Source organism: Pollachius pollachius (genome assembly GCF_949987615.1).
Source record: "Pollachius pollachius genome assembly, chromosome: 5".
NCBI classification, from domain to species: Eukaryota; Metazoa; Chordata; class Actinopteri; order Gadiformes; family Gadidae; genus Pollachius; species Pollachius pollachius.
In genome coordinates this window covers 3,992,240-4,003,254 of record NC_136938.1, presented here as the reverse complement: position 1 = coordinate 4,003,254, position 11,015 = coordinate 3,992,240, and the positions used below count along the sequence as shown (strand labels likewise).

The 11,015-nt window shown below is 51.4% G+C and overlaps 1 protein-coding gene across 8 annotated transcripts in view; it reads right to left on the bottom strand.

The window, feature by feature from the left end:
• Positions 1–284: 284 nt before the first annotated feature.
• The window catches only part of celf6 (CUGBP Elav-like family member 6), a gene marked incomplete at both ends in the record, with an annotated part of 132,237 nt that continues 121,506 nt past the window's right edge, over positions 285–11,015 (bottom strand). For 4 of the 8 annotated variants that reach the window (XM_079737326.1, XM_079737320.1, XM_079737321.1 and 1 more), the window contains 5 exons: positions 285–412; positions 6,399–6,482; positions 8,654–8,734; positions 9,281–9,343; positions 10,569–10,718. In XM_079737326.1, coding sequence (XP_079593452.1) covers positions 285–412; positions 6,399–6,482; positions 8,654–8,734; positions 9,281–9,343; positions 10,569–10,718 — 506 coding nt within the window. The remainder of the gene's footprint in view (positions 413–6,398; positions 6,483–8,653; positions 8,735–9,280; positions 9,344–10,568; positions 10,719–11,015) is intronic. The other 4 variants (XM_079737327.1, XM_079737323.1, XM_079737324.1 and 1 more) reach the window with 1 other exon arrangement.

Genomic DNA, 11,015 nt, shown 5'->3' with positions numbered 1-11,015 from the left:
TGTGTGTGTGTGCGTGTGTGTTTTGTGGGTATATATGCGTGCGTGTGTGTTTATGTGCGTGTTTTGTTTGTATATATATGTGTGTGTGTGTTTATGTGTGTGTTTGTGTGTGTGATTTCATGTGCATATGTGCGTGTGTGTGTTTATGTGTGTGTGTTTTCGTGCATATATGTGTGTGTGTGTGTTCATGTGTGTGTTTTCGTGTACACATGGGTGTGAGCGGGTCCCGTTACCTGGGTGGGGGGCAGCGACGGCGGCGGGAGCAGGGCTGGGGGGAAGGGGCGTCAGTAGGGGCGGTTGGCGTCCTTCGGCCTCTTCAGCTGCACCTTGAGTCTCTTCATGCCGATCTGGAAGCCGTTCATGGCCTGGATGGCCGCCTGGGCGCTGGACGGGTTATCGAAGCTCACGAAGCCTGAGGGGGGAGGAGCCAGCAGAGGGGTGAGGGTGAAGGGAGACATCCGAGCGAGAGACAGACAGGGAGAGAGAGAGAGAGAGAGAGAGAGAGAGAGAGAGAGAGAGAGAGAGAGAGAGAGAGAGAGAGAGAGAGAGAGAGAGTCATACGAGAGGTGATGAAAAGTGTGTGTGGGGGTTGGTGGGGAGGTAACCCAGATGGGGGTGAGTGGTCGGGGGACATCGGGGTGAGAGACACCGGGAGGGGAGAGCCAGGGGTAAAGAGAGAGAGAGCGAGAGAGTCGTACGAGAGGCGATGAAAGAGGGAGGGGGTGAGAGAGGTATAGCGGAGGGACAATAGCCGGCCTTTTAATCCCCGGCTATAATATAATAGCTCTTTGTTTTCTTTCTTTGCCAAAGTTAATTAGAAATGTTCTGAAAGGTGAACCGAACGGAGACAGAGGGAAAGGGCTGATTAACCCCACCTGTGGCTTCGTGCGGCGTGCAAGCGTGCACGTAGGTGTGTGCAAGTGCACGCATGTGTGGGCGTGTGCACGTAGGTGTGGGTGTGTGCACGTAGGTGTGTGCTTGTGCACGGAGGTGGGTGCAAGTGCACATAGGTGTAGGCGTGTGCACGTAGGTGTGTGCGAGTGCACGCAGGAGTGGACATGTGCACAGAGGTGCGAGCATTGCACGTAGGTGTGGTTGCACGCCCGCCAGTGTGGCTTTGAGCAGTGGGGAGGCGTAGGTGTGTGTGTTGTCTATGTGTGCATATGAGAGCATGTGTGTTATGTGACTGAGTGCATCGTCCCGTTACCAGACCCAGTATGTCTGCCGCGGACTGCTGACTGTGTGTGCGAAAGAGCACTACTGAGGGGGTCAGGGTGTCACCGCTAGGGCTACTGGGAGGAGGGAGGCGCCCCCCCCCCAGTGTCTCAGGAGGAGAGAGTGGCCCACCCCAGCGTCTCAGGGGGGGAGATTAGGGAGGCGCCCCCTCAGTGTCTCGGGGGGGAGAAGAGGGAGGCGGCCCCCCCCAGTGTCTCAGGGGGGGAGAGGAGGGAGGCGGCCCCCCCAGTGTCTCAGGGGGGGAGAGGAGGGAGGCGCCCCCCCCAGTGTCTCAGGGGGGGAGAGTGGCCCACCCCAGTGTCTCAGGGGGGAGAGGAGGGAGGCGCCCCCCCCAGTGTCTCAGGGGGGGAGAGGGGAGAGGCGCCCCCCCCCCCCAGCGTCTCAGGAGGAGAGCGTGGCCCACCCCAGTGTCTCGGGGGGGAGAGGAGGGAGGCGGCCCCCCCAGTGTCTCAGGGGGGGAGAGTGGCCCACCCCAGCGTCTCAGGGGGGGAGAGGAGGGAGGCGCCCCCCCCCCAGTGTCTCAGGGGGGGAGAGGAGGGAGGCGCCCCCCCCCAGTGTCTCAGGGGGGGAGAGTGGCCCCCCCCAGTGTCTCAGGGGGGGAGAGGAGGGAGGCGCCCCCCCCCCAGTGTCTCAGGGGGGGAGAGTGGCCCCCCCCCAGTGTCTCAGGGGGGGGAGAGGAGGGAGGCGCCCCCCCCAGTGTCTCAGGGGGGGAGAGGAGGGAGGCGGCCCCCCCCAGTGTCTCAGGGGGGAGAGGAGGGAGGCGGCCCCCCCAGTGTCTCAGGGGGGGAGAGGAGGGAGGCGGCCCCCCCCCAGTGTCTCAGGGGGGGAGAGTGGCCCCCCCAGTGTCTCAGGTGGGCTGCGGGGAGTAGGGATGCGGCCCTTCAGTGATGAAGTCTAATCGGGGTCCTGAGGCGAGACGGGCCCCCAGCCCCCCGGACCCCCGGCTGCTCTCCCCCCCCCCCCCCCGCTCGCCCGTCTTATCACACACCTTCCCTGATTGACGGCCCACCTTTTCTCTTTTTTTCAAGCTCGGCTGCCAACTGATTCGGATCGGGGCGCCGTGGGTCCAATTTAATTTGGGGGGGTTGGGCGGGGGGTAGGTGTCAGCACAGCCGCTGTGATAAGGTTGCTGTTTCTCTTTTTTTTTTACTAAACCTTTGAACAAACCTAGCTGGTGAGAGCCTGTCAGTTGGCAATGCCACCCCCCCCCCCCACACACACACACACACACACACACACACACACACACCTCTATTTCCCATTTTGATAACGCTCACATTTAAATAACTGTGCCATTAAAATTGCTGCGGGATGAAAAGAAAAATGTAAATTCTCTGGATAGTTAGAATCCCAAAGTATTTTTTTTCATTTCGATGAACATGTCAAATGCAAACAGTAATGACGCTGGTTCTATTGGATTGTGTTGAATAAATGCCATGCAGTTTATTTTCGGACTGCGCCTCTCTGTAGAGGAGAGAGCTCGGTGGGTCTGAGGAGGAAGTAGACGCAACAAAGGATTACCGTAAAATGGCAAATGTCAAAGATTGTTTTCTCTTTGGACTGTACGGTCGCTTATTCACTTCCTCTCTGATTAAGGGAGATTCCTCGACTGACATTATAGAAGGAAGTGACATTTTCATTAAGTTATATTGTAAGATGTTATTTAGACTGTGAAATGTTACAAATATATCGAGAAACAAGTCCACTTTTTATTAATGTCTTGTCGAGTTTGTGCATGTGTATGTGTGTGTATGCGTGTTTGTGTTTGTATGGGTGTGTATAGGTGTGTGTGTGTGTGTGTGTGTTTGTGTGTTTGCATGTGTCCTCAAAGGACCTTCTTAGAGCGGCTTTCGAAATTAATTTTCCATTAAATTCCAGCTAATTCCTGATAAAGAGTTTTGCTTTGATCACACCTGAATGTCAATATTGACCAAGTCAACAGAGTGGATTAAAAGCAAAGTGAAATCCCTACAGCCCCAACACCACTGTAATCCTAATCAACTGCAGACCTCCCTGTTCTCTCTTAAAAATCATTTAAAAAGGCCCTCATTGACAGATGACAAACACACAAACACTGTCCACTTGTGTGAGCTCTCACACAGACATGAGGCCCCTCGACAGCTCTACAAGTTGATACTATCACCAATATACTGATGAATCCAACGTGGAGATAAGCGTGGAAACAATAAGGGGAATCAACCCCCCATTGAGCCGACGAGAGAGAGAGAGAGAGAGAGAGAGAGAGAGAGAGAGAGAGAGAGAGAGAGAGAGACAAAGACAGAGACAAAGACATAGAAAGAGGGACAAAAAGAGAGAGAAAGAGGAGAGAGAGAGAGAGAGAGAGAGAGAGAGAGAGAGAGAGAGAGAGAGAGAGAGAGAGAGAGAGAGAGAGAGAGAGATTGTGCAGTTACACAGTGCAACTAATGCTAAATAAATGCTCCAAAAAGCGGGATGATAATTTGACAAATTAAAAGCTGACAGATCCCTATCTCTCTCACACCCCCACATTAATTAGCCCAAACTGTTTATTCATTACACAATCACAGGGGGCACAAAAAAGTGACAAATCATCACGCAGGTGGCAATGTGCTTTGGGCTAACCTTTGTTTTATTTTGATGTGTGAGGAAGTGCTTGAGGGTTAGAGAAGCTTGGTTGAGTGATTGATTGATACCTCACACATTTTCACTCACACAATTTATATATATATATATATATATATATATATATATATATATATATATATATATATATACATACATAGAAATAGAGATATATAGATGCAGAGATATATAGAGAGAAAGAGATAGAGATAGATATTTTCGGATACAACTTCTGCTGTTCTCACATATTTCTTATTTATAAAACATATTTATATTGTTTTTTTGCACTCTATTCCAGCCAACTTCTTAATTAATAGCTTGGGGGAAGGAGGAGGCGGAAAGGGGATGGGGAGACCAGGAAAGAGACAGATGAGGTAAGCCCCCCATCGTCTTTGACAGCCGGTGATGGATGGAAAGTGACAGTTGGTTGCGTATGTTTAGATTAGAGCGGATCAGGTCTTGAGGGCGGCCGATGTTAAAGAGACAGGAGGCCAGAGGATCATAGGATGGAAGGGCGCAGGGACAGTGAAGGACAGACTCTTAAAGGAGACGTCCACGGTGACCGCGAGAAGGCCAGCTTTAGTGAAAGACTGAAATCAGGACATTTAGAGGAATCCAATGTTCCCTCTCTCTCCCGCCTCTCTCTCTCTCGCCCAGCCTTTTTGTCTCCCTCTCTCTACGCCTGTCATGGGTGGTGTCTGGGTGGTGCTGCTATCCAACTGGATCGACACAAAGGCCCACACTGGTCTATTATTATCTCTTCAAGACCCCTGATTCCACCTGCAGCCCCCAGCCTCCACCTGCAGCCCCCAGCCTCCACCTGCAGCCCCCAGCCTCCGCCCCATCCTCCAACCTCCTCCCCTCCTCCACCTTCCTCCCCCCTCCTCCCCTCTCCTCCACCCAATGAATAGCTTGGTTGAGTGGAAGGGATGTGGGAAGTTCAGGGGAGGGAAGATGTGTGAGTGTGTGTGTGTCTGTGCGTGTGAGAATGCCCGTTTGTGTGTGAGTGTGTGTGTGTGTGTATGTGAGTATGTGTGTGTGTGTATGTATGTGTGCGTATGTGTGTGTACGTGCTTGCGTGCGTGCGTGTGGCGTGCGTGCGTACGTGCATGTGTGTGTGTGTGTGTGTGTGCGTGCGTGTTTGCGTGCATGTGCAGGGCAGTGATGGTGAGCTGTTGCCTGACTGCTGGAAGACATTGATGGGATAAGAAGAGACATAAGGATGGCCGGTGATTGCCATAAGAAGGCACGTCAGAGTGGACCATGAGCAGCCACTGAGTGAATGGTAATCACCCAGAGACCGGTGGGTCAATAGACCGATCGCTCGCCGGCGGTCTGCCTTGTTGTATTTGCCCATGAGCTCAGCCCACGGAAGGCATCATCGACACTTCACGTCTCACCCTCTCAGTCCACTGCTCCCTCTCTCCCTCCTCCCCTGGTCTCTGTCTAGCGCCTTCTACTCTCTCTCGCTCTCCTCTCGCCTCTCTATATATAGCACCTTCCACTCACTCTCCCTCTCGCTCTCCTTTGCCCGTCTCACTCTCATCTTGCACCTGTCTATCTCCTCCAAGTCTCTCTCTTGCTCTCCTGTACCTGTTTTCCTGTCATCCTGCACATCCCTTTTTCCTCCCACTTTGTCCTTCTCTCTCTCCCTCTCCTCCTGCCTCCCTCCTCCTCCTCTCTCTCTCCCTCTCCTTTCTCTGTCTCCTCCTTGTCGCTCTTTCCCTTCCTCCCTCCTTCTCCTCCTCCTCTCTCCCTCTCTTCTTGCCTACCTCCGTCCTCTCCTCATCTCTCTCACACCCTCCTCTCTCTCACTCTCCTCTTGCCTTCCTCTGTCTCCTCTTTGTCTCCCTCTCCTCCCTCCGTCTCCCCCTCCTCTCTCTCTCCCTCTTGTCTGAGCATTGTCTGTCTCCTCCTCCCTCTCTCCCTCCCTCTCCTCCCTCCCTCTCCTCCTCCTCCTCTCTCCCTCTCCTCCTCTCTCCCTCCCTCTCCTCCCTCCCTCCCCTCCTCCTCCTCTCTCCCTCTCCTCCCTCTGTCTCCTCCTCCTCTCTCCCTCCCTCTCCTCCCTCCCTCCCCTCCTCCTCCTCTCTCCCTCCCCTCCCTCCGTCTCCCCCTCCCTCTCCTCCCTCCCTCCCCTCCCCCTCCTCTCTCCCTCTTCTCCCTCTGTCTCCGTCTCTCCCTCCCTCCCTCCCTCTCCTCCCTCCGTCTCCCCCTCCTCTCTCTCCCTCTCGTCTGAACCCTGTCAGTCTCCCACCCTCCTATCTGCTCCGTGGCGTCCTCATTGGCGTGCGACATCAACTTGAAAGTGTTAATTGTGACTCGATTAGGATCGACACGGGAATGAAAGGCAAAATAAACATTAATTGCAGGAGAAGCAGCAGGGGGTCCGCCGGGGAAGATTGGCAAACACACGCAGGCGCGGTGTAACTTCCTCCCTCACCGCGGTGCCGGGGTCGTCTGCACACTGAAGGAGGCAAGTAAAAAAAAAAGAACTGTGACTCACCAAAACATTTGCTCTGATTGGTCGCGGTCCACGAAGACTTTGGCAGAGATGACGTTTCCGAAGGGCAGGAACATTTGCATGAGCTCCGTGTCTCCGAACTCCTGGGGCAGGTGGTAGATGAACAGGTTGCAGCCTTCTGGCCCTGGCAATGGGGTGGAGGTAAGGGGGTGGTGGTGCAGGGAGGGTTGGGGTGATGGGGGGGAAGGGGTTTGGGAGGAGGATCGATAAGAAAGCAGACGGGACAGAAAAAACAATAGGAGTTATAGAATAGAATAATATAACAGGAGGGATCAAAGAAAGGCTGTGATTGGCCCGATCAAGCTGACCGCTCAAACCGTGTGTGAATTGTTATGTGTGCTCTCGTGGCAGCGCATGGAAGAGATGCAGATGGTGAACTCTGTTCCCCCAAACCCTGTGTAACCAGCCCATAATTACTCTTCATCTCTCCCTGTCCACAGAGCCTGCTGCCAGCGTGGACAGAGTGTGCGTGCGTGTTGATGTGTGTGTATTTAAGAGAGAGAGAGAGAGGAGAGAGAGAGAGAGAGAGAGAGAGAGAGAGAGAGAGAGAGAGAGAGCAGAGAGCGAGAGCGAGAGACAGACAGACAGACAGACAGACAGACAGACAGACAGCCAGACAGACAGGCAGGCAGACAGACAGACAGGCAGGCAGACAGACAGACAGGCAGACAGACAGACAGACAGACAGAGAGAGAGGGGGGGGGGGGGGGGGGGGGCAGGTGAGGAGAAGGTGAGGAGAGGGTGAGGCCCAGGTAGAGAGAGGAGCAGGGACCAGGGGATAATGTGAGAATGTGACGGCAGGGTGGACGTGCTGAATGGGGCTCTGCTGCAGGGCTGTCTGTGTGCTTGGCTAGCTCTGCCTGCTGTCTAGCTGCTGCAGTTGATAGCCCAACAAGACGGGCCGGGGCTGGGCAGGAGGCTGATAAGACAGCAGCTTACTGTAGTGTCGCTGTCCCTCAGTGAGATAGAGGACATGCACTCGCATACACACATGCACGCACGCGTGTACTCACACACACCCACACACCCACACACACACACACACGCACAACCATACACATTGATACGCACACAGACATACACATACACACACACACACACACACACACACACACAGAACCAGACACAGACATGCACACACAGACATGCACGCACACACACGCAAGAACTCACACACACTTGCAAAGGCACAAAAAAACTCACACATTTAACACACACAGATATACACACACACACACACACACAGACATACACACGTAAGCTGTTGAAAAGTGTGACTCATATTTTGCCTTAGCTTCGGCTGATGAATTGTCATTTGTACAATCCACTGCTGAATTCCGTGTTCCCGAGAGCAGATCTTTACTTAACAAAAGCTGAACAGTGATTCAACTCTGTTCTCTATATGCTCCATTTGTGTAATTGAATTGGAATGGGACATATTTCATGGTCTCCCAGCTCACCACAAGAGAAGTGCTAATTCAGAGAGTCCAGTGTATAATGTTACATAACAACACGTGTGTGTGTGTGTGTGTGTGTGTGTGTGTGTGTGTGTGTGTGTGTGTGTGTGTGTGTGTGTGTGCGTGTGCGTCATAATATATAAATCAATGGTTAATGTGTCCAAGGCAAGACACACACTTTTACAATGTCCCTTTCTCTACATGTGTTACAGTAGCTCCAAAGATCCTGACATGTTCTTCCAATGACCATGGAACACACAAACATAAACTAACACTTCCAGGAAAACACTTAATTATAAGACTGCCCCTATTGAATATTCATAGCAGTGGAAGCCTGTCTCCCACAATCATACAGATGGATAATTGTGAGTGACAAACGGCTGAAGGGGAGTGATTTAGAAAGGCAGTATATCTTATGCTTTATTACATCTAATGCTGTGGCATAGGATCACTGGAGTAGGAATGGTAATAAATGATTGTGCATGCAGCTAATTAATCTAATGAATATTTATAACCACTTAAACACATTGTAATGGACTGATTAAGCAGTCCAACACTACGAGTTTGAATTAGTCCAGTTTTTGAATAATGAGTAACTTTCCATCTCACTGCTAATGTTCTTCTGTTTAAATGGGACAGACTTTTCCTCACATTTTTCCCTTGGCCAGCTTTTTTATTTCTTCCCTTTTTCCCGCTCCCTCGCTAATTCAAAGCAGCGCAGCAACATTAGAATGGAACATGGCAATTATCACGTTTTATCTTGGGTGGGCGCGCTCACAAGCTTTCGCTCACACACACACACACACACACACAGACACACACACTCACTCGTGCTTACCTTCCCGCTGTTGCTGGGGTATGATGGTTGGTTGCTGGGTGAAGGCTTGGCTGATTGGCGCGTAGGCAGCGGGGTACGCTGCTGGATTCAAAAGGGGGTAACCAAAGTGGAATTATTCACGTCTTACATTTTCATATTTGACATAACACATATAACCAAAACTCTCCCTAATCATTGTTCCATTTTTCACTTGCATCCACTCCAGAGGTCGCACACACACACACACAGACGACTGGTCGGCATGGAGACCAGCGCCGCGGTGGGGAATGCGGCCCACAGAGAAAGAGACAGAGAGGCAGAACGACTGGAGACACGCAGCGGACGAGAGAGAGAGACATGCAGAGATAGAGCAAGGGGACACACACACAGTGGACGACAGAGAGAGAGAGAGAGAGAGAGAGAGAGAGAGAGAGAGAGAGAGAGAGAGAGAGAGAGAGACAGAGACAGAGACAGTGAAACAGAGTTAGAGAGAGGGAGCGTGTGAGAGAGAGAGAGAGAGACAGAGACAGTGAGACAGAGTTAGAGAGAGGGAGCGTGTGAGAGAGAGAGGGGGGGGAGATAGAAAGAGAGAGCAGGGCGAGGTGAGGGATGGCTGCTGGAAGGAGATAGTAAGGAGAGAGAGATCACCTGCGTAGTGTTGCACGCCCGCATAAGCCTGCTGGAGAGGGTCAGTCACGGTCGGACTCTGTGCTGCAGAGAGAGGAAGAGGAAGAGGTGGAGGAGGAGGAAGGAAGTGGAAAGTGTGAGTTATAGACTGAGAGATAGTAATAGGCTGACAGACACACTAGCACACACACACACACACACACACACACACACACACACACACACACACACACACACAGATAGCAGACACAGACACAGAGACATACAGACAGATAGACAGACACGGACATACATACAGACAGACAGACAGACAGACAGACAGACAGACAGACACACAGACACAGATAGATAGACATAAAAACATACATACATACACATAGACAGATGCATACAAACACACACACACAAACACACACGCACAGACATACAGTGGTAGATGGATTTGCGAGCTGAGGTTCTTGTGTTTTTGTTTCCGACATATTCATTACATGTGCGAGACGCAGCCGCTAAACTAGCAGCTGGCGGCATGTAGTTCAGGCAACACCGAACACAATAAATTAAACAGAAGACACTAAAACACACACACACACACACACACACTCTCAGCCACGGCTCCACAGGAGGTAAGATCACACATCAAGACAGCGGGTGTATGGTGATCACATCTCCCAGCTCTTAAAAAACATTCATGTTGTGTCCAGATGTTTGGATCAAATATTAACAATGTTCCCCCGAAAAATGCTTTGTACTATGTGCCATCGCTGCAGCTGTCTCTGCATAATGTAGGAACAGGGTTGGTGCGGGCGTATGTCTGCGTCCATCCTTCAGGAGTCACTCAGAGTCAACATTAAGAAGCTAAAGAGCGCCGGAGACACGACCAATTAACCATAATGGACAGATAAACGGACTGATGGATTCACCATCAAACCAGGGTTGGCTGCTTTCATGTTTGTTTAAATCCATCTTTTCCAAAATTGACCGCACACAACTTAATGGTTTCAATTAAAAATGAAAGCAATTAAATGTCTTGACGTTTAAATAATATTCAAAACTTTTAAATTTCGGATACTTTCGGATACTTTTACTTCTGACCCTTAATCAAACCCTTTCTGGAGAATCCGCGTGTCTTTTTAATGAGTCATTACAAACACGAGAGTGAAAGAGTGCGTCTAGTTCAGCGTTAAGCACAGCAAACAGGCCGCACACACACGGCCCCCAGAGCAACCCCCCACAGGGATAAACAAAAGGCCAGCAGTGTGCCCTGTGTTCCCGTTTTCAACCAGATGCAAATCGGCCATGATTGGCTCACCTGGGTAGGGATGGATCCCATTGGTGTAGATGGGTTCTGAGTTGGGCTGACCGTTGCTCTGGGGCGGGAGTGTACTGAACCCGTTCACTCCAATAGGGGCTGCTATGCTGGGCACAGCCGAGGCATTGATGCCTGGCGGAGTGCTGGTGCCTGCAGAGAATACAGAGAATAAGTGAAGGGGAAGTGTGTGCATTCCTAGGTGCCATTCTGGCTGCATGCAGGATCTTGGCATTCAAAGAGACGTGAGCCAGAGATATTTAAAAACACGAATCGGCTTTATGCTTCATGTTACGTCAATGTGCCGTAAAACATTATGCAGTACGCCCCGTGAAATATCCAAGGTGTACATGCAGATAGAAAATGCCTTGATTCAATGTGTGGAAGAGCGTATCTATAGGAGCCACTGGGGTATAATGAAACGAGAGCGGGAGTTTAATAAGTGAACTC